We start from the raw sequence: 24,396 nt of genomic DNA on the forward strand, positions 1-24,396 counted from the left end.
AATAAATCTTCTAAATCTTAAGGTGAAAAGGGTAATGTCTTTGGCTTCAGTTCTTCTAAAGTGTTCAAAATTAAATGAATAACTCCAACATAGTCTCTCAAGGATACACTTCCTCAACCCAGAGGTTGTCACCCTTCCCCCTGGTTTTTTCTTCACAGTTGCTTTGTCTTTTCCTCGTGGTCAAATATCCAAGACACCTATGTGTCTAACTTTTTAATCTTTATAATGTCAAGATACCCGGTATAGTCTTCTGTCAGGGTTTTCTCTGTTTCGCTGATTGTTCACACTTGCAACTGCCTGGTATACTCTCTTGCCAGGGCTTCCTGTTTCACTCACTTGTAACTGCCAGGCATACTTCCCTGCCACGGCTTCTTGTTTCATATACTTGTAACTGACTGGTATATTTTCCTGCCAGGACTACTTCTATCCGTTTGTTTGTCTCTGTGACTTCGCCTTGGTGGGTTATCACTTTAGCTCTTTCAGCTAGCTTCTTTGATTCCTAGTCTATTTCTTAAATAATGTATTGCCCACACTTCAAATCTTGTATTCCTTTAGCACTATATATTAATGTGCTATGTCCATCAAAGATTCTTTTCTGAAAAAAACATGCTTCCCCACTTTCAGTATCAAGAAAAGCTTTCTGCTTTTCATCCGATTTACATTGTTAAACATTTAACGAAAGGCGTGCCTGCCAATACGCCCCAGTGCTACCTTCGTCTCAGCGTGGACTCACCGGCTCTTCGTGAGAATTCCTGCTAGATCTGCGTTTCACTGATGACAGCTGCTGGATTATTTCCCCTTCACGTTGTTCGGTTCAATTTCCAAATCTCTCATGTTGCTGGCTGAGCTTCTCCTTTCCTTGCGGCTTCCTGGGAAGTGTCTCTTTGAGATCCTCCACCAGCGAACGCCCAGGAGCACTTTTCTCGCTTCTGCCGTTCACACGTGATTGCTTCTCTGCGTCTTCTCGTTTCGCTCACCACATGAGCCAGTGGCACCAACGTGCCTCTCTCCGTTCTCCAGCCTCTCTAGGAGTTGAGCCCGCTCCTTCCAGCAGTCTGCCATTCCTTCTTGCGATCCTTTTTTTTCAAAATCAACTTTGTCATTGCACAGTACTGCAAATTATCAATGTCAAACCTGAATGATCCACTTATCAAACTTCCCCCAATATCTGAACCCACTCCCTTCACCACTCACCCTCTTTCAGCTCATGCTGCCACTACAACCTGGCACACGTAAACCATTCTTGAGTACGGTGTGCCCAGATCATCCGCCATATCAGTCTGATCATTTCTTCGTTTTCCTGCGCCCTTGACCCCTATCACTCTTGCATATTGTAAAAATGCAACCTTCCTCCGCCTCCCGTACTGCCCCCAACAAGCTCTTTGGCCTCCAGTTCAGGTTTTGGTAGGCATATACCTGTTCCTAAACCCCTCCCCCATTCCATTTCAGCACTCGCTCCCCCACCGTGTATGGCTGCTGTAATCCTCTCCATCACAAATATACTTTTGCCAGTATTTATCCATTCCTTCTTCCCCAGGAGCAGCAACCTCTTCCAGTAAATTGTCAAGCACGCCCTGCCCACTAGCAGTAGAAAATGCGGTAGTCATGGAAGGCTTCTGTATTCCCCCTCACTGCCCTCCAGACCAAATAATACCATTAATTTTGTCTTTGTTCGGGAGACCCCATCCAACTCATTTATCCAACCAAGCACCTCTTGCTAGTATATCTGAACCCTCTCACATCCCCACCACATGTGCCAATAGGCAGCCCACTACCCACATTCATGCCAATAGAGAGGACTTGCCTCCGGAAACATCCTAGAGAGTCGTACCGGGTCATATTGCCACCTATGGAGTAGTTTATTTGTGTGAAGTTTATACTGGCAAGCAATGGAACCCCTGTACGTGCTATAATACATCTGGCCCCACAACTGGTCAGCCACTTCCATCCCCAAATCCCCTTGCCATTTCCTGCGAAGCTTCCCCGTGCTACCCCTGCTCACCTCCACTAGTGCCTGATAAAAAGACGAGACTAAGCCTCTCATTTCCCCTTTCGAGTCCAAGACCACCTTCAGGGGGTGTTAGCTCCCTCTGTATCATATCCTTCCAAGACTCTGCCTCAATTGCCCCCTTCGACTGTAGGTATGAGAACACAGAGAGTTTCCTTTTTCCCAGTGCTTCCTACAGATCCACCAATGAGATGAAGCGGCCACCTTTCCACAACTAACCAATCCTTATTACCCAAACCATGTCTGCAACCTATCTCCAGTTTAGGATCTGGTCCCTCACCCCCGAAACCACAGATGTCTCATCGGTGACGGCCACGACATCACCCCCCCCTCATCTCTGGGCCCTTCCTCCAAATGTTCCAGATGACCGCCAAGATAGGATGTGCCCTAATCCTTCTCGGGATACGGTCTCTTGGCACCTAAATCCACTCGCCCACCGTCCCCGTACTAAGATAAAAGTTGTCCAAGCCCACCCACTGGTAGTATAGGTATATGCCTACCTCTCCTCTGTCCTTCGGGAGCACCAATACCTGATATGCCACCCTGTCCTTTTTCTCCTCCCACAGGAACTGCGGAAGTCGGCCCTTAACCTCTCAAAAGAATGAGTCTGGGTTTTGAATCAGGAGCATCTGAAATAAGTAAAGGACACTATGGAGGAAATTAATCTTTATGGTGTTCAACGGACCCAGCCATGAAATCGTCAATTTTCCCCATCTTGCCTAGTCGTCAAATAATCTTGCTAACAGCAGAGGGAAGTTTGTTTCGTATAGACCCCCCAGTTCCCTTGTGACATTTATCCCCAGCTACCACAGTTTATCCTCTTCAACCCTCATTCCCAGTGCGGCTACACCCCATCTGTCGTCATATCCCCCTTCGGTTCCAACGGGAACAGAATGGATTTCCCTTAGTTCATTTTAAAGCCCAAGAAGACCCCATATTGCTCCACTATTTCCACCAGCACTGGGACCGAGGACACCAGGTTGCTAAAGTGCAAAAGAATATCATTGGCGTACAAACCCAGCTTATATTCTACTCCTCCCACAATAATACCCTCCACTCGAGGACCATTCCACAACCTCTGTGCCATGGTCTCCAAGGATAGTTCAAAGATTCACGGTGACTGGGGGCACCCCTACCTAGTCCCCGACCCAACACAAACCACTGTGAAAAGTTCCCATTCACAGCCACACAGGCCATCTGTTCTGATTAGAGTGCCATGGATCCAGGCAGATACTTATCCCCTATTCCAAACTTAGCAAGGACTGACCTCAGGAAAGCCGCAATCCACTCTGTTGAATGCCTTCTCTGCATCGACTGACAAGAGCGTGGGGTCGCCTCCCCCGCCTCGGGCCCCCTCGATGAGGTGCAAGTTTTGGCGCATCGTTTCAGCCCCTTGTTGTCCCCTTATGAAGCCCACCTGATCCGAGTGCACCAACCGTGGCATATGGGCATCCAATCTTGTCTCCAGCACTCATGTGAGCAACTTCGCATCCACATTGAGGAGGGATATCGGACGATATGAGCTACAGAGCGAGGGATCTCTACCTTCTTTAGGTATTACCGAAATAAGCACCCAAGAAAACAATCTCGGTCCCGCTCGGTTTCCAAATTTGACTAGATGCGGGACGAGGGCACCCACGCATGTCTTGTAAAAACCTGCTGTGTACTCGTCTTTCCCTGGTGCCTTACGCAAGTGAAATTTCCGTATGCCCTGCAAAATCCCACCCCCCGTAATTGGATCATCCATTGCCATTGCCTCCTCCTGGGTCAGTGCCGGAAGGGACATGTCCTCCAAATAAGATGCCATCCCTCTGCGGACTGATCCCTCCCCTTGTATAGCCCTTTATAAAAGTCAGCAAAACCCTCTATTATTCCCCCAGTTGAGGTCACTAAGGTGCCCTTCGGTCCTTCCAACCCCGATATCCGTCTCTCCGCCCGTTCGTCACATAGCCGAGCCACCAGTAGGGCATCCTCCTTGTCCCCTTTTTCATAATACTTCTCCTTTAGGAATTGGAGCTTCCGGACTATCCGTCTTTCCTTTAATAGCCGAAGTTCCTCCGTCTTGCCACGCACTTCCTCTATTTTCCAACAGGGTCTGCTCCCTCTTCCTGCGCGCCCCCTCTCTGATCAGGAGACCCCTCCATGTCGCTTTACACGCATCCCAAACCGTTCCCTGAGCCACTTCATCCGCATCATTCAAGAGGAAATACTCCTGCATTGCCTCTTCAAACTCCTCCCCAAAAACCTTCCATAGGGACTCATTACACAACCACATTGATTTTTCGGGACCCCGCTCCAACCAGGACAAATCCAGGGATACCATGTCATGGTCAGGCCAGGCAATATGGTGGATTTCAGAGCCCTATGCCACCTCCAGAAGCTCCCTCGATACACACAAATAGTCTATTCGAGTATCTGTTCCGGGGGCCCTGAATAGAAATTAAAACCCCTCTCCTGAGGGTGAAAGGAGCTCCAAGCATCCTACAAACTGTAAGAGTTCAGCCAAGCCTGCAATCCGTGCCCCCGCCCCACATATGAGTCCCTCGCCATTGCCGTTCCCAAAGTACTCCTATCCCACGGCACATCTGCCCACATGTTAAGATCCCCCCGCTCTACCAGGTATTGCGACACGGCATTCAAAATCCTCACCAGCATGGGCTTAAGAAGATGTAGCTGACTGTGGTTGGGGGTGTATAATGCCACAAATGTGAAACTGACCCCCCGTATGAGACCCGACACCAGAACCGCCGTCCTCTCCAGACACCTCCACACTTTTGCTACCTCCATTTTTAGTCTCTTGTGTAGCAGAATACCAACACCACCCTTTCTTGAGTCCACTGAACTCCAGTACTCCTGTCCCACAAGACCACAGGGATTTCTCCTTTCCTCGTCCCTGGAGAACCGCGTCTCCAGGAGAAAGATAACATCAATCCCAGACCTCCGAAATACTCTGGCCACCAAGGACCTTTTGGTCAGGGAAATTAAGCCCTTTAGCATTTAATGTGCAGATCTGCAAGCTGTCATTCCTCTCTCCACTATTCAAGTCCACCATTGCCCCACTATTAACATCTCACTTTGGACAGACTTACTCAAGCACTGGATAATTTCACTATGGGTCATGACAGCGCATAGTAATCGTACCTCCTCTACAACTCCCCCTGTCCCCAACAGCCCCCCCTTTGTCCCCACTCCCCTCCGGCGCCCGCTTTTCCACCAGTTACCATCACTGGACGTATCCCAGACTACCAATAGGATCCGAATCTCCTGTTCAGCATATTGAACACCACCAGAACAAGAGCCCTCCACTTCACCATTCGTTCCACAACACCCCCCCCCCAACACTCCCATTCTAACCCATCCACTGATCCATCCACATAAACACCCTACCCCAAAACCGAATTCAGTAAGAAATCATATCAACAGCATCTAATTGAGGGTCCATTACGTCCACCTTGAAGGACCTCCCACTCACTGCCTCCCCCCTCCAAAGGTCTGGAGGTGAACCTCCTTGTGAACCCATGAACAGCAAAAAGAAAAGGACCTTCGAGACAGGTGGATCCCAATCCACCGCCTCCAAAAAGATACACAGGCAATGGGTCAGGTACCCCCTTCTGGGCTACTTCCTCCATTTCTGATAGTTCTAGAATCCACGTTTGGCTCTGAATGCTGGTTTATAGTAGCAATACAGCAAGCAAGTCTTTGGGGAGCTGAACATATGTCATTGAACCAATGACCAGCTTTGTATTCCACGTTAGTGCTATGAGGTTACACAAGCTTGATCTGGATCAGCGGCATAAGGTTGTATTTCCCTGACTTATCATTTGCAGTTCAGTAATTAGATGAGGTCTGTGGAAAAGTAGAGCCTCGCAAATGTTCTATCTGCCAGTTGTCCTCTATTATTGGCTTTCTAGTTTGTTCTGCAAATAATGCTTCCTCTTTATTTTTGATTCTGTAGATCATGTCTAATGGAGATGAACAGTTAGAAAAAGCCATGGAGGAAATTCTCAACGATAATGAGAAAGGTCTCAACACAAGCGAGACCTCCTCCGATCTGTCGGTGGGAGACCTTTCATTCTGTCACACCCGAAATCATCCCATTCACTTGGTTCTGGATCCATCTGGTGCAGGTAATGTGCAATATTAGTTTACAGTCTCAGAGGCATATTGTAGGTAATGTGCCAGCTGAGGCATTAGTTTTGACTAAAGTACTTCTCTGTGTGTGGCCAATCTGTGCAAGCACCGTTTCTTGCGGGATCCCAGTCATTGATTCTCTCGGATATACAGAGCATTACGTGTCACTGCACCGCTTTAGATGTAGCACCTTGCATATTGTATTCTACCACAAAGTAATGTTACACTTAGACAGCCTTTAAATGTTCCAGATTAATCTCCTAACCATTTCCCATCCTCTTGATCCTTTATGTTTCAAGCACTATCAATTCACAAAATTCAGGCTATTATCACAAAAAATATTTGTTTATTGATTTTATGGAGCACTTTCGCAAAGGTGCTGTCCATATTAAAAGTGTTAGAAAATCATCACATATGTTTCAGTGAATGCGTATTACAATTATTTATAAGAGAGAGAAGAGGATGTTCTTTGAGTAAGGAGTGGAAGATGGCCAAGGAGGAGGAAAAATAGAGATTTCCAATTTTTCGGGGCATTGAAATGGTAAGAACGAGGATGCCGCGCAGGGGGTGACGACAAAGCAGACATGAGGAATTGAGACGCAGAGCAAAATGAGTAGGAGAGTTTATAATGATCAAAGAAGAAAGGTGTCAAAACTTGAAGAGACACCCACTCCCTAACCACAGAAGCCGAATGAGTTCGACCCTGCCATTGTGGTTGGTGCAGGTTCCTGGTGTTAGAAATTACTGGAGACCATGTGGCAGCCAGTGGGGGAAGAAGGGATTAAGGAGTGGTACGGATAGGAAGGGGGAAGTAGGCAACCCGGAAATAGGGTTAGGGTTAGGGTAACTAAGTTGGATAGGTAGAGGGAAGTTAGGGAAAACATACCTTGATACACTTGCATATCCACTTAGTAACCTGCTCACTCTTAATAATGACCTAACCTGCCTGAATATGCCTATTACCTCCCAAACATCACTACTAACATATTTTCACCAGACCTCCTTATACAAACATTAATGACTGTAACATAAAACATGATACACCCTCATGATGAGAATTGAAGCAACAGCATGAACATGGCAACATATGAAACAAAACAGCAGGGGGTCTCCCCTTATGATTGACATAAACTCATGGCTTGTTATTCAAGATGTACATGAAGAGACACAACAGTGAGCATGAAGTAAGCAACAGAAACTAAATGTTCCCCTGAGCTGCTACGCAGTCTTGTCAGCGTTGCCTTCACACGCTCACACTAAAAACCGTGTTTTACTGCACACGACAGCTCCCCGCAGTCCAAAGCCCCTTCAGAGCCCTAATAAATACTGTCCTTCCACCTAGTTTGTTTGGAAATAGCCTTTCATACAAATCGGTCTGAAGTGCAGAAACTTCATATGTTCCCAATACAGATCCAAGTTAGTAAAACAAACACATGGTCAATGCGGCGTGCACTTAACTGAAGTCCAGGGGCCCTGTGAGGATACCCGGACGCTGTAGAAGACGCTGTAATGCACCGTTGCATAGCCCGAGTCCTTTTCACTGCTCTCCAGGTTCCTGCCACCGTGTATAAACTGTGCCGTTGCTCCTCACACCGCTTCCGCCCGTGCCGACAATCATCAATAATCCGCACCTGGCACGGGTGGAGCTGCAGTTTTATGCTGGTCATGCCTGAGTAAAGTGCACAGAGCCACGCACCCCCACCTCTACTGCCGCTTGTCCCTGCTCCCAACATTTTTCCAGACAAAAGGTAAGCAAGAGCCAGAAAGGTGCACACATTTAAAAATTATAGAAATAGGGGGCGTGGCCAGCCGTGGACAGAGACACATGATGCCCGGTGAGCTCCCAACAATCAGCTGCCCTTTACTCCCAAATACCCTGATATCCCGATCTGAGACATGCACGAAACATAAAAATGTGGACCGGAGGTTCCTGCGATCCGAAACTGCAAGCTTGAAACTTGAAATTGCTATGCAAATGCTTGGAAATCGAGCCGGCAGAAAAATGAGGGACGCAACCAAAATGGCTGACGGAACACTCTCAGAGTGAGGAAGATGTCCCAATTCTACGAATGGTCCCACCTCCAACCATCAAAAGCACTGGCTAAAGCAAAGCCGAACCCACGTAAGTAACGGAGGAGCCTGGAGGGATTTGAGAGGCGGACAGAGCAAGCGCCCGATCGTACGCGGTGCACAACACTTCCATCCCCCAGCCAGAAATCTGAATCATCTCGGGATGGACCACGTAATGACAGGAGCCCTGTGAAAGGGAAGGAGGCGGCAGAGGGGCCCACTCCGGAGGAAGAAGACAGCAGAATAAGGTACCGACCTTGCACAGCACATGGCTCTCCTGGCCCCCATTCAGACAACTGAACATCAGATACCGGCCCGGGAAGGCCCGGAAAACAGCAAGAGCCCAGCAAAGGGGATAGAAGTAGCGGAGCAACAGAAAGGTATACGATACAGATGGACATACCCATATGGCCTCCGATTCGAATACCAAGGTAAAGAACACCATGTGTCCGATGTCGGGCCTAATGGAGCAACAGAATCCTCAATCTGCGGAACAAACACCACCCCAGAAGGGCAAAGGGCCACGTCCACAGCGGATGCTCAGGAAGGATGGATGGCAACAAACCTGCCCTTATCCCAAGGGGAGAGGGAAGGGCCCTAATCTAACAGAGGACACCTGAGGCACGAACCCACTGAGATAAACCTAATGAAAAGGGAACAGGAGGAACAATAGGGTGATATATAAACCACTAAAGGGTCGGAGACACTTGGCTCCAGATGAATGAACAACAGGGAGTTAGGGATTTGGGGATGCGGGGAGGCTGAGGGACAGAAATCTAGCCCGTTTGAAGACGCATATGACAGGAATTTGCATTTTGTGTTTATTACACTGCTTATTAATATACTGGTTTGTGTTGTTGTTAAGTTGGGAGGGGAAGTCTGGGAAAGTTTTTGAAGTGAATAGTTTACATGGGAGGGGTGAACTTCACAGGAAGCATGCGAAAGCGAAGCTTAAAGGAATGGTTTGGTCAACAAAATATTATTGTCCCTATGGGTCGGCCATGTGCTTTTAACCATAATTCGATCGATCGTACAAACATTTCCTATGCACCTTACCCGAGTTTACATCTCTTGAACACAAGCAAAATCAGGCAGCAGGGTGTGGCCATTTTGTGATAATCCTATCACTTGCCGCATCGCCCTCGGTGACCTGCGTTTGCGGCACTAAATCATATTCCCCACCCCTGAGCCTGACATCACTAGACGCGTACCACCCATTTCACAACGCCTAAGCACGTCTCGTGTCAACATTCTCTGCGCCTCAGCTAATGACGTGTCACCATGGAAACGGCAGGAAGCCTCTTTCCTCGACAAGTATAAACAGCGTTTCACAAGACACAACAGCAGATTTTCTATTCCATTCCTCTCGCTGTATTTCTTTGAGTATTCTGTGACTGGTTTCTGTGCTCTGGTCAGCTACCTTCGTTGCTTGTAGCCCGTGTGAACAGATACCCGTACGACCGCTATAAATTATTTTCGTTTCTTTACCACACAATGGCAACAATAATGCCCTACCTGTACGAGCCCGAGTATTCCGAGGAGGAATTACTGGAAAGAGCAAGCTCTGTAGACAATGGGGATTTGGACAACAGTTGGGCGGACATTTCAACAGATGAAGAGCCTGGGCCTAGTCGCATGGACGGTGTTTCCGCCTGGTGTACCTGCAATCGGTGCACGCTAATGTCTTTATAAGAAAGCTCTGATAGAAAAGCATGTCGCCCATGAAGATGATCAATGTGTCAAAAGAAATTGACTCAAGAAATCCTGATCAGAGCACACCAGGAAAAGCCAGAGGAAATATATAAATCCGAAAGGAAACCTGGCAGTAGAGTACACCAGGTATCCTAACACAACAAAGTCCAAGAGTCAAGTTTATTTGTATGCCAGTGATGTTGAAGCTCAAGAGACTGATAACCCTGAATGGAAGCCAGAGTGAAGCGGAAATCCAGGGCAAGGGAACTGCTCTCTGGAGCAAGGACCTCTATCCTTTTGAAACCCTTTGTGTTGAAGTTGCACATTTTCTTTTTGGGCATTTATACATCACTCATGGCCAAATAAATGTTCCCTTTTCACTTTAGAGTTACTTTGTGAGAATTTGAGGGTCAGAATAGAACTTTGGCCACAGGATGTCTTATTTTGGATATCTTGACCCCTTACAGATCGTTAGTTTTGGTTTTAGGTAGGGAATTCCTCTAGGGCAGGGACAGAGAGGCATTTCCCAACCCCTTGTGTCCAAGTTTAATTCCTGTCTCCTCACAGTACTTTAAACCTTTTGTCAAATAAGATAAACGGAATCATCAGAAAAAATTGGCATATTTTATCTGGCGGTAAATGTCCTATTAGTCAACCAAGATGTGCCTATAGAAGAGGTAAAAACCTGAAGGATTTGTTTACTAGAAATGATATCTACTAACCATCAGGCAATCGACGAACTAGCACAGAGCAATGGAGAATGACCAGACCACCAAAAGGACACCTTCCTTGTGGAGGTTTTAGTTGCTGTCCACAGACTTGAAGGACGCAGGAAGTAGATAAAGGTTTATTAAGACTGTGGCAAGAGAAAACACTAAACAATTGCAATACAACAATGGTAGTTTATGCTATTTGGTGTCCATGCCAGAAACTCTACATAGGTAAAACAGAGTGCAAAATAAAAACCTGGATATGTGAACATAAAACCTGCATATCAAAACAAGTGCTAACAAGAGTGACATTTCATGGTGGCAGAACGTCAATGTGAAGAACTAAGATGGACTGAATTACTCTGGATCAGAAAAAACAGTTTGGGCAAGAACACTGCCTAATTGTCCTGACCAAAAGTCATGAGAAAGGGTTAAATGAATGCATTGAATGGCATAGTGTGTAGTCTTACTGCATACTTGGAGATACACCCACATGTAGCGGGATACATTATACTATATTGTGCCTGATGGTTTTAACCTGTATTGTAACATTTTAGCATATTTCTGCATCTGAGCATGATAGTTGGTATTATTTGAGTGAGTTTATTATGCATTTTAGTTAAAAACATCATGTGATATTTTGTTCGCACTGATAAACAACCTTAATGGAAGGGGGCCTTTCCTTTTTTTTTTTTAAATATATTTTTATTTTGTTTTAAGTGAAAACAGTATAAACAAACTTGTGACATTATATACAATAAGACAATAAACACTTAAAAAAACACAACACTGCACTCCCCTCCTCCCCCCCAAGAGCTTATCAACAGGGTAGTTCTGTATCGACCTGGTGTGGCCGGGTGACCTCCTCCTCCGAGGCAGTAGGTTCTCCTCGTACCCCAAACAGACCAGTGACTAATAACCTCCAGGCTACTAGGTAGGCCACATCCTCCTCCCCGCATTTACTGCATGCCTCTTGCCAGACCATGGTTTCGGCTTCCGCCCATTTTTGCAGATCCCTCCACCACATCTCTATCCTAGGTTTGTAGCATTGCTTCCAGTTCATAGCTATCCTCCTCTTAGCGAGTATATACGCTAGGTCTCTCAGTTTCCCCAGATGTCTGGTGTTCTTCGGTCTGGGGAACCCCCCTAGAAGGCAAGCCCAGGTCGTGTCAATGCTTATTGGGACCCCTTTGTCAGCTAACTTCTGTGACACTTCTCTCCAGAAGACTTCGATTACTGGGCAGGACCAGAACATATGCGTCATGTCCGCGTCCTCCTCGTTACATTTCGGGCATGCCTGCCTGCCCGAGTTCGCAAACTTAGCTATTCTCTTGGGGGTCATATACGCTCTGTGTGTGATATATAGTTGGATTTGCTGTAATCTAGCATTTCTGGACACTTTTTTATGATATCCCAGAGCCCGTTCCCACATCCCATCAGTCATCTGAACCCCCACCTCCATTTCCCATTCTAGTCTCAAGTCTGTCAAGTCCTTTCCCACTCGGGACATCACCACCTCATACAATCTGGAGATCTCGTGTCCGCCCTCTGATATGTCATATATTGTATCAATCAGGGCGTCCGGATCCTCCGCTAACACCGTCTCAGGCCAAGATTTTCGGATAATCCGTACCAACCTGAGGTATGTAACGTATTGGCCCCCATGTAACCCAGTTTCTTCTTCTAGGTCTGCAAAATCCTTGATGGCCCCATCTTGCCATATATCTCCTAACGTGGCCAACCCAACCGATTCCCAGTACATTCTGATCGTTTTTCTAAGTTGACCATCCCCCGCAGTCAAGGCAACCAGTGGCACCTGCGGCGAACACGGATCCGGGCTTTCCAGTAGCCGGCATGCTCTACGCCACATTTTCCACCCAAGTAACAGCATACCAGGGCGAAGATTTAAGTCTTGTCTAGGGACCCAGATGATCTCCTTCAAATAAAACGGGGTGCAATCTGTACCAACCAACCTGGACTCGGGAGATTCCTCATCAGAGAGCCACTGTGTAACATATTGCAATTGGCTCGCTACATAGTAGGCCTCAAAATGTGGTAATTTAATTCCTCCTTTATCGTAGAAGTTTTGCAGCTTCCACAGCGCCACTCGGTTGCGAGTGCCGTGCCATAGGAAGTCCCTGCACATACTGTCGAGTTTGGTAAAGAACTTCCTAGCTATTAAGTATGGTATGTTGTTGAAGAAATGCAGCAGTCTAGGCAGGACAACCATTTTAAGCAACGCCCCTCGCCCTATCATCGCCAGCGGCAGCTTTTCCCAAAATCGCATGGACGCACGGATTTTATCCACAGCAACCTCGGTATTGTGCAGATGTTCGTTTCCCACAGTGTGATATATGTCTATTCCGAGGTATCGGAAGGACTCGGCTGCCCAAGGCACGGGCAATACCGCTAAGCGTTCCGTGGGGACCCTCGAATAGTACCCTAGGGGGAACATGCTCGACTTGCCGGGATTAACCGCTATGCCGGACAATTCGGCATACTTCTGCATGACCTCCAAAACATACTGGAGGTTCTCTTCCGGATACTTTAGGTACAGCAGCAAGTCATCGGCATATAAGGATATCAAATGGCTCTTTCCTCCCACCTCGATGCCCACCAGGTCATATTGCTGTCTAAGATATACCGCTAAGGGTTCCAAGGCCAATATGTATAACATCGGGGACCAAGGACATCCCTGCCTAGTACCCCTACCTAGGTGCCACTTATCGGATATCACTGATCCCGTACGCACCCTAGCCGTTGGCTGGCTATACAGCAGTCTCGCCCATCTGATATAGCCTGGCCCAAACCCATATTCCCTCAGGACCGCAAACAGCCACGGCCACCTCACCGAATCAAATGCCTTAACTGCGTCTAGGGAGATCACTGCCATTTCCTCATCTCTTCTGTTCCCTTCTTCTATCACTCGGTGGAGCCGCCTGTGATTATGAGTTATATTCCTGCCAGGGACATAACCTGTCTGATCCGAGTGTATCAGTCTGCCGATGACCTTGCGCAGCCTGTCCGCCAAGACCGCTGTCAGGATCTTACTGTCTTGGTTCAACATCGACAGCGGTCTGTACGATCCACAGTGTTGTCTCGGCATGTTAGGCTTGGGTAGTGGTACTATCAGCGCTTCTCTGAGCGTGTCTGGCAATCGGCCTCCCTCGAATGATTCGTTATACATCTCCAGCATAGGGGGGAGTATCTCTGCGCTATACGTTTTGTAGAACTCACTCGGGAGTCCATCAGTGCCCGGGGTCTTGCAAGTAGGCAGCCATTTCACCACCTCTTCCAGTTCATCTAGCGTAATGGGGCCATCTAACTCCTCCCTTTCCTCTGCACTAATCCTGGGCAGTTCTATATCTTCCAGTGTGTCCCTGATTTTATCCAGATTGTCTTCCCCTTTGTCCTCATACAGCGCTTTATAATAATCTAAGAAAGCAGCGTTAACCTCTTCCTGAGTGTGAGCCTCCTCCCCGTCTTCCCTTTCTATCATCATGACCGGGGCCCTGGGGGTTTCTCTCTTATAAAGCCATGCCAGTAGGCGACCAGTTTTGTCACCTCCTGCATGTTGCCTCTCCACGTATTTCCTGTAATTGAGGTCACAAAGCCGCTCCCAAAGCTCTGAGCATCGTTGTTGTAATTCGAGTACTAGGTCTGTGTCCCCTCCCCCTCTGGTACATTCACGCTCCAATTCTTTCTCCACTTTCTCCAGCTCAGCTAAAACCCCCCCCTGAAGGCCCTTTGATTTAGAAATAGCGTCGCCCCTCACTACCACCTTGAAGGCCTCCCAAAGTGTACCAGCCGAATCCACACTGCCCGTGTTCTCCTCAAAGTACCTTATAATCGTCTCTCTAATATCTTCTCTAAAGACCGGGTCTCTGAGCGCCTCTGCCCGAAGGCGCCATGTTGGAATCCGCCCTCTGGGGCGGCCATATTGCCAGGCCATCACCAAGGGCGAATGGTCCGACAGGACCCTCGCTCTGTATTCAACCTGTGTAGTTGTTATCGCCACTTCTGGCGTAGCAAAGAAGTAATCTAGTCTCGTGTGCAACTGTTGAGGGGCCGAATAATGAGAGTACTGCAAGGCCGTGGGGTGTTTCAATCTCCAGACATCTTCTAGTCCAAAGTCATCTAATAGTACCCGTAGAGCCCTGGCCGCTGGGGTGGGCCTGTCTACTTTACTGTCGGACCTATCTATCTTGGGGTCAAGAACACAGTTAAAGTCCCCCCCCAGATGATCGGTTCCCCTGCGCACGGGCCCAGGCGTGTACATAGAGTCCTGAAGTATACAGCAGTATTCTGATTGGGGGCATATGTATTAATAATACTCAGTCCTCTGTTCTCAATCAGTGCCCTCAGTATTACCAGCCTACCCTCCGTGTCTACCTCCTCTCGTACAATTCTGAGTGGGACATGCGGGGCCACCCAGATCAGCACACCTCTGGCATAGGCCGAGTACGGGGAGCCCACCACTGTACCACCCCATTTTTTCTTTACAAGGTCTAGTTTATGTTGGGCCAGGTGCGTTTCTTGTAGTAGGGCAATGTCGATCTTCTGTCGCTTAAGATACAACATGACTTTATTTCTTTTCAGGTAATTATTGAGACCTCGGACGTTCCAGGTGGCAATCTTGAGGTCACCCATGGCAGCTATGTGTCTTCCCACCCCACTTACGGGAACCTCCAGCGGTTCTCATGACACAGAAGGCGTCCCACTGCAGCCACTCCGCGAATAAGCTAATTCCCAAACTAACCACACACACAACCAAACTCCCTTTCCCCTCCCTCTCCCACCCTCCCCCCAACACCACACACCCCAACTGTTGCCCAGCTTCAACAAAAGAGCTCAGGCACCCCCACATCTGGTTCCGCAAACACCGGTCCGTGCACGGAGCCCAGTAGGGTGAGGTCGCCCTAATGGCCACCTAACCTAAGCTATTGTGGGGAGAGAGTATCGCTCCATGGGGCTCCCGTTCAATAATAATCTCAGTGTTTGTGACAAACAGTACAACCAACTGACCTTCCATACCGAAGGTTCCGAACCGACTATAATCAAGTCTCAGAGTCCATGAGTCGCGCCATCTTGCGGCGCCATTTTACGTCTTCCGCAGCTCCTCCGAGTCCTTCTGGGGCCGGTCCGCCGATTCTTGAGGGCACCCCTGTGCGTCGAGCCACTCCATGGCGTCCTCTGGGGTCTCGAAAAATAAAGTTTTATGCGCCTGTATGACCTTCAGTTTTGCAGGGTAAAGCAACATATATTTGTAACCTGCCTCCCTCAGCCTCCGTTTCACAGTCCCAAAGTTCATGCGGCTCCGCTGCACAGCTAGGGTGTAATCCGGATACGCCGTGATGTTTGCTGTTCCTCTCTTGATCGTGCCTCCTTTTCGAAAATGTTCTAATATTCTTTCCCGATCACGATAGTTAAGAATTTTGGCAATGATGGGTCTGGGCGGGTTTCCGGGAGGCGGCCTCCTCGTTAGGGCTCTATGTGCTCTCTCCACTGCGAAGCCTTGGGATAAGGCCCCTCCGGATATCTCCTGCAGCAACATGGTCTCAACAAAGTCAGTAGGGTCACGGCCCTCCGTCCCCTCCGGTAGGCCCACAATGCGGATATTGTTGCGACGGGCCCGTCCTTCCGCCTCCTCCACTCTACTTTCCAAGTTGCCCACCCTTTGGATTAGGGCGTGCAGTTTTGCCTTATGGGTGGCACAGTCCGCCGTATTCGGGCCAACTTCTTTTTCCAGGGACTCTGTGCGCTCCGCCAGAACCCTAACGTCTTGTCTCAGTAGATTGACGTCCTCCTGGACCTCCCCAACTTTGAGGTCCAATGCCGTTTTTAATTCAGAGACAGCCAGTTCTAATTTCGACTCCCAGGCCGCTCTCAGGTCCGCAATCGCTGCCAGGATTTCTTGGTTAGAGCTCGAAGTCGTTGCGCTACCCACGGCCGGTGCATCCTTATTCTTGGTGGCGTCCGGGCCCGGGGACGTTTTGGTGAAGTCGTCCAGCGTGGGCTGTTTCGCCTTAGGTCGCACTGCCTTACTGGACATGGTTCTGAGGATGTGCAGGTCTGCCGAATGATGAGTGGGCGCACTGCACGCTGACCTGGTTAGGTCTTCCCGCAACTCTTTTCAATCCCGTCTCGGGCCTATGTCGGCCATTTTGAGTCGCCCTTTGTTCTCAGCGTCTCTCGACTTTTCTTCTCCGATCTTAGCCGTCGTAGCTGCTATGACCTCCAAAAGTTCACAGTGCTTCGGTAGCACCTTCACACGCTGGCATGCATATCGTCGGTATTCAATAAGCAGTCGTACTGCACTGATTTGCCCGGATCTGTTCAGGATCTCGGGAGCTCCGCTGGAACGCGTCCTCCTACATGGCTCTCGTAGCCACGCCCCCCGGAAGGGGGCCTTTCCTTAACGCCCAAATTGTTCCTACGGCATATACTCTAATCTCGTGTGAGATCCATGACTCATACGTGCTATGGTTCGAGTTGCGTACTGAACCATACCAAGAGGGCTGCCAGGTTTCCGTGCATCTTAATCTTAATATTATACGTGTAAAGGCGCAATGTATTGCGTGACTATTCATCACATGCCTTAGTGTCCTTTTAAGAGTAAGGTTTTCAACTCCTGGATCTGTTTTGTAGAAGGGAGCAGAATACTGATGACACTTAAGCGATGCCCGCACAGAGCGAGTGAGACTTTCTGAATGGTGTTCACTAGCTTTTAGTGAGTTGATAAAGGATATAACAGTAAGGGACACTTTTGTGATCTGGTCGCATTGACTTCTAGCATTTTAGATATGGTTTACTGGAACACTGAAGCGATATCTTTGTGAATGCTACTAACAGCGGACAACACCTAAAAAATAGCTTCTGCCAATCTTTCGTCTGCCTATTCCACCCCTTTGAAAAATGTAAGTACAGGTAGCTGTGATGATTTAGTTTGCTCATAGCACTAGTTTCTCAACCTAACTAAGTCGATAGAAGAACTCTATCATAGAGATGTATTTGTTCATAGGGAGGACATGTTGAGAAGTTGATCTCAATATATAATTCTGCAACACCACAAGTAATTGTGTTAAGCATTTTAAATACCTTTTCAAGTAATAATAAAGGCTTAAATGCATTCATGAACAGCATTAATGTTTGCTGTTTATTTGTTTATGGCACAAATGTTGCTGGGAATGGAGTATTTCACAATAGTTGAATGTTGTGAATATTGGAATTAATCAATGATGGAAGAAGTTGAGAAGTACAGCGAGAATTTTGTCAGTCCACTTGTTCAACTAGTCATTGATATAAATAAGATGCCCCTTTCAATATAGAAGTTTAATTGATATAAAACTCCAGAAGAAGTTTAGAAATCTCACGCACAAAACATGTTGGGTTTGGTTGTAACCGCATGATTGTGGTTCATATAAGTAGGGGCTTGATATAGCCTTAATGTGAGCACATTGTAAATGATGGTTGGACATAATGTTTAATAACATTTATTGTTGACATTATCGAATGTTACCTTGTATTTGGACACAACGCTACTGTGGAGTGGTGGCAATTCTTGAACAAATTGTTATTTTCCGGATATGTGATTACTAATTTTATGCATGTCACTTTATGGGGTGCACATGACACTTTAATGTTTTTAATCATGTTTGTTTTTATAAAAAACGAATGAATGAATACAAACATGTTGATATTTTTAATTATTGAGTATATATTTAGTTTTTTTTTTACTCTCTGATGTTTATATGATAAACATTGTTATTTCACTGTAATAGGCCATACATCATTCCAGATTATTCTTTGTTGATTGTCTTATCCAACTCCCATTTGCCATGAACATTCTTGAGAGAGGGTCTATTCAGTCATATTGTTGTGTTCTTTACCAGGGAAGACCCTCTTTTGTTAATGCCCCGGTGTCTCCTGAAGTAATGAGTGCCTTTCCTCCAAGACACCATACGGATCAGGTCACCATCAAACGACCTTCCACAGTTCAAAAGGGAAAAATAAATGTCTTGAGGGCTCCATGCCCGTAATACCATTCTCTCTTGGTCCCCTCTGGGCCCTTTTGATCTCGTCTGTTCCGTCCTGGAATCTCAAGTGGCACACACCCTTGGGGAGTTTCCTTTATGTCCGCCCACATTGGGCCCTTCTGACACTCATCCGCCCTGGGGTCTAGGGTGGCACCCCCCCTCGTGGGGTTGTTTTTCTCTCACTCCTCCTGATTCTCAGCCCTTCCTGGGGTCTCGGGTGGCTGTTCCGCCTCTTCCAGGCTTGAAGCAGCAACCGTGTATCTTGTCTCCTTCTGCAATGCTCTTGTTTGCTCAGCCAACAAAGCTCATTTCCACTGGTCCCCTATGGTGGCTCCACTTCATTGGAGTTGCGTCTCGTCTCCTGCTTCAGGTTAGCAGCTTCCCCGGCTTGGCGATTATGTGTTCCACTCGGCTCCTTTTCAGGTGTAAACTGCCGTAAGAGTTTCCCAGACCAGGCTCTTCTGGTCTAGCCCCTGGCAAAGGACTGGGATGTTCTGCTATCATCTCCATACTGTCACCCCACACAGCGAGCGTGCATGCTATGCCCTCCAGCCTAAGCCCTTGTAGGAGGTTCTTTCCTCGTTCTCATCTGGTGAGCGCCCTCACGCTCTGTAACCCTGCAGGCTTCCTTCTGGGAGGTCTTGCCTTTTATCTTCCATGTCGCGGGTGGGAGTTCCTCCCATACTCTGCCCTATGTAAGCAATGGTGTGTGAGCGGTGTCAGAAACCATATCAGCCTTCAGTAGAATATCAAGTAAGACGTTACATACTGTCATGGTCACTGGTCCAATGGGCCCAAGGACACTGACATCGTGCCATCAGGGGAAGAGGACAAAGGGTCACAATCACAGGGGGCCCGGGTGGACACAGTCATGGCGCCTTTGGCGCCAGGCTCATGAAAGTCAGTAAACAGGAACACTTTATTTTGTGTAAAAATGCTTTTACTCTGGAGCTTCATTTTGCTGAAGCAGCTCCACGTGCACATTGTTCGGGTGTGACCTCCCTGAGTTACTGTGCACGTGCTAACTCGGGGAGTGGCAAGGTGTGGCAGGCAAGTCAGGCCTGATGGGCGTGGCCTCACAAACTCGGCTATATAAGCCGCTCCCATCCAAAGGCCAGCGCTTCGCGTTAATCTGCATTCGCATGCAGTGTAACGCTCACTGCGGCCTGGGATAAAGCAGACTTACCTTGTGAATCCAGTCTCCTGCCTATGCGCTTGCATCCTGGAACCAGTATTCACCTGCATTCTTCACTTGCCGAACCTGACGTCCATTCTTCCATCATCTTCATCCTCCGGAACGCAGGAATTCTGCTCTTGACACCGCAGCACGACACATTCTTCATCTCCGAAGGCAGACCCTGTAAAAGGACGAAAGATACAGTTAGACATAACAAACATTCAGTTTAAGGTCGCGCTTGCACAATTCTTCGCGCTCATCCTTAAACACACACTTACCTGCTGCTGGACCACCGCGGGAGCATTCCCATCTCATCCGGCTCCGCCTCGTGCTCCGTAGCTCTGCTGGGCCGCAATCACACCGATAAGGGAGAAAGCAGAGATAGACATTAATAATGAGCGGACAACGGGTTGTGGAAAGAACAATACAAATACTTCACGACAAAAGTGGAGAAACGAGAAAGGGGAGACAAAGAGAAAACTGAAAGAGACTTACCAGAGAGCCGTGGAATAGTCACAGCTGGACTGGACAACCACGTGCAATGGGCCAGTGAAGGAACTCGGTCCTCATCATAAAAGCGCCCCTGCCAGAAGTAGCAGGACGGAGAGCTCGCCATTAAGAATCAGCAGGTGAGCCTTAATGGGTCGATGCATGCTCACGGAAACCACGCATTGTGAAGAAGGGTTTAAAAGGGGAATCAGTAACAGGCAGCAAACGTACGTCCTCTAATATCTACGCTTGAGCAGTGCTACAATTCACCACAGCCTATTTGCATAGGAAGAAGGTAGGCAGAGGGGGGGGGATCTACTTCCTGGGAGGGCTGCAACCGTGCCCCAACGCCCCCGGAGAGACCAGGTGAGCGTAACACATACATAGTTCCCTAGTAACAAACATAACCATGGGATAAGGGGGCAGGATACTGTTCAGTCGTTAGGGATGTCATGTCCTCTAAGGGGGAGTCACCCACAGTGGGATCCTGCTTACCTTGCCCACTAGGGGTGTTTAGCAGAGCAGCCACACCTCCCTACTCCCAAAGGGGATTTGTCACAGAGGGAAAAAGACAGAAGGAGGGGGTGACTAGAAGTAGAAAAATCATGGAAAACCGATGTTTTTCTTGAGAAAGATTATGAAAACGAGAGCGAGTAACCGTCCATCACTTGGTATCGGAAATACACGATGAAAGGGTAGAGTGGAGGCCAGAAAAAGATACTGAATTGTGAATCCTAAGCAAAGAAATAGCAGGGCAGATTGAAAGAAGAAATTATATGATATGATAGGTTATTTATAATACGCTTAATACCCAGAGATTTCTAAGAGCGGACCCAGGGATCGAACCTGAGTTGCTCCGTGTCGTCTTGCTTACAAGGTGAACACGTTGCCCCTGAGCTATCCTCCCAAGGCAAATGATATGAAAGAGAGTTGTAGTGAAAAGAAACAACTTCAATGATCAAGAACAAAACTGACCACCTCAAGATAGTATGTCCAGTCTGAAAGATGGGCAAAGAATGAAATGCATTACCCGAGAGCTCTAACAGAGAAGAGTTGATAGAAGTATATAGTGAGTCAAAAGCAGTTGAGAGGTCTAACCAGGCCACCAGTGATGACTGCTTAAAGTGATTCAGGGCAGATAAGAGAGGGTTTGTGACATACATGAGTCGTCTAAGTGGAGTGACAATATAAGAAACCAGATTGAACAATGGGAAGAAGAGACATTGAATCAAAAAAGCTTACTGTTGTGAATAAACTCCAGTGAATAATCGTCTTGTCCAACAATTTTAGAGCATAAAGGTAAGAGTCCTAGGAGGGGAAATTAGAGGGAGGATAAGAATTAAGGAAGGATTTTTTAGATATTGCGATGATAGTGGACAGTTTATGAGCAGAAGGAAAGCTGCCAAAACAAATAGAAAGATAATAGAGAATTGTTAGATATAGAAGCAAGAAAGCATAGACTGTAGAAATAAGAACATAAGGAATAGGATGAGAAAGAAGCAATAGGTTGGCCACCCTTCAAAAACTTGGCTAGATCAGAATCTGGTAGTGGAAAAAGAGGAGATGAAAAGGGGAGAGAAAGTGAAGACGTGTCATTGACAATAGAAGCTGGTGGAGAAAAAAGGGGAAAGGAAGAATGGGACAAACCTTATTTTGCTTGCTCATTTAGTTAACCATGTGAAATTAGTTGCAATGGTGAAGAGAAAGGGTCAAGACAGGAATTGCACCATGTTATTTTTAACTAACAAGAGAGAATGATCATAAGCAGCTGTCTGCCGGGATGATGTATGTCCCTTTGCATTCGTCAGAGAATGCTTTTTAAACGTAGCCCTCCATCGCTGCATTCATCAACATCTCATTCTGGAAAGGATCATTCCTACATAAAGAGATTACATTGCTGTGAAAAAGCCTTTACTTAACCCAAGTCCACACTTTAGTTTGAACCCATCTATAACACATTTTTCATTCTTTAGATCTTAGAAATGGTATCGGCTACAAAACTAAAAAACTTTAACTCCAACACATTACTTGGAAACTTTAGCAAGGATTTTAGCCCTGTAAGGAGGAGGAAGGTCAAGACGCTCAGTGACATCATAGATAGCCTGCAATTACCACAGGGATGGAAACACAGATTTGATAACTAGGAGCGATATGCTTCTCCTAGGAACCCAGCATCCGCCAGTGAGCAAGCAAGAACAACCTCTTAGGAACGAGGATCTGGTACATAACATGACACAAACCTAACTTCCAATGAGATGCAAACTATAACTATTTTGTCTGTTGTATGTGACCTGATAAGCTTAAAAACCTAACAGATATGCCCTAATTCTGCTTTGTTGACATTTCCAAACACAGAGTTAGTGTCACATGATTGTATAGCACCAGGTGGCCCGTGAAGACAAAAGTAAGTTCAGGTATCTGATTGCACATGCTAACAATACTCTTCTTACTTTCAAACAGGAGCTAAATAACACCTTACAGTTTCAAACCGTGAAGCTGGAACATTTCCCTTCTGATCCTTCTTGACCCCCTCTGCCACGTTAGACCCTCTAGACTGCTCCATCCTTCAAGAAAGAGGAATATGCCTTTGTTTGTACGATTGACACCACTAGGTCTATTCCTGATGACGAGACCGGCTTGCACACCATTTGTCCATGGTAACACTCTGCTCTGGGACTCACACAGCACATAGCCAGCCCCACACACCGTCTTGGTAGGGCACTAGACTGGCCTACAGAACTAAATTGCAGTGTAACCGGTGTAGCTGTCTCCCCCAACCTTTGGTCCGACTCCATACCATAACCTTTACGCTACCCTCCTCCATTGACCACATAGCGACCACTCCCCTCCGCCCACTGACCATCTCCAGATGCTCTTGTAATCTCACCAAAGACCAGATCCACCCTCTCTTCCTAGCTGATATCTTCCTCTCCAAATCCACCCTGACATCCTCCTCGGCTGATCTGGTCAATACCTACAACACAGCCATCCTGTCAGCCATAGACTCCATTGCTTCTCTCAAACCTCTCAAAGCAAAACTCACCTCACATTTGAACCCCTCGTTCACCCCAAGTCTCCAGGTCATGAGAGCTAAGAATCATGTCCTTGAAACCTCCTGCACAACATCCCGTCAGCTACCAACACAACGTAATTCCTTAAGTTTTCCAAGAAATATAAGCAGACCATCCTCAGTGCCAAAGCAACAACACTATCAACAGGAATCTCCAATGTGAAATCCCGGTTGTATACAAATTGTTCGAATGTCAATTGTTCGAATAACAATTGACCTTCTGCACGATTGACCGAATTTAAACGGTCAATTAGGATATATATGCGGGGGGAAACCTCCCGCAGCCCCCCACCCAATCCCACCCCGACCCCCCTCCCAATCCCCTTATATTATTATTACACCAACCCAACCCATAATAAATATTAAAATGACCATACGGTCAATTGTGCAGAAGGTCAATTAGGACCCCTATTATTCGAACAATTGTGTCATTCGAACAATTGTAAACAAACAATTTAGGTAATACTGAAATCCCAATCTTGTGAACTTTTCTCCATCCTATGGGAGCTCGAAACCCTCATCCTACCAACCACCACCTACACCAAAGACAACTCCTGGTGCCAAAACATTTAAAACGTACTCGCCAAAAAAATCTCCACCCTCCAATCTAAAATTGAGAAGAAACAAGCCACCATCCTCTCCAAGTCTACCACATCCAACACTCCTCTGTTATACCCCATGCCTCCTACAGCACCCGACACTGCCTTTAGCTTCAAATCTGTCACGAATCTGATATTGCTAACCTCATCAATCGTCTGAAACCCTTACACTGTCAGGGTGATGCATGTCCTGCACCGATTGTGAACGACTGTACCTCAACCCTAGCACCTATCATCACAGCATTTGTTCAGGCCTCTTTCTCTAGCTGCGCTATCCCACCCAACCTCAAGGAAGTATGAATCTCTTGATCAAGAAAGCTACACTTGACTCCACCATCCCTACCAACTACAGTCCCATCCCCACTGTCCAATTTCTCCTAAAATGTTTTGATCATGCCGCCTACATTCAAATAC

General features: G+C 47.2%; 1 protein-coding gene across 1 annotated transcript in view; it reads left to right on the forward strand.

Annotated features, from left to right (window-relative positions):
* Nucleotides 1-24,396, forward strand: part of RABGAP1L (RAB GTPase activating protein 1 like) — a 3,056,406-nt gene that overhangs the window by 551,503 nt on the left and 2,480,507 nt on the right. Inside the window, exon 5 of the mRNA XM_069641102.1 lies at nucleotides 5,964-6,135. Within this exon, the coding sequence (XP_069497203.1) occupies nucleotides 5,964-6,135 (172 nt within the window). The remainder of the gene's footprint in view (nucleotides 1-5,963; nucleotides 6,136-24,396) is intronic.

Source organism: Ambystoma mexicanum, chromosome 1q, assembly GCF_040938575.1.
Source record: "Ambystoma mexicanum isolate Mex_15411 chromosome 1q, UKY_AmexF1_1, whole genome shotgun sequence".
Classification (NCBI taxonomy): Eukaryota; Metazoa; Chordata; class Amphibia; order Caudata; family Ambystomatidae; genus Ambystoma; species Ambystoma mexicanum.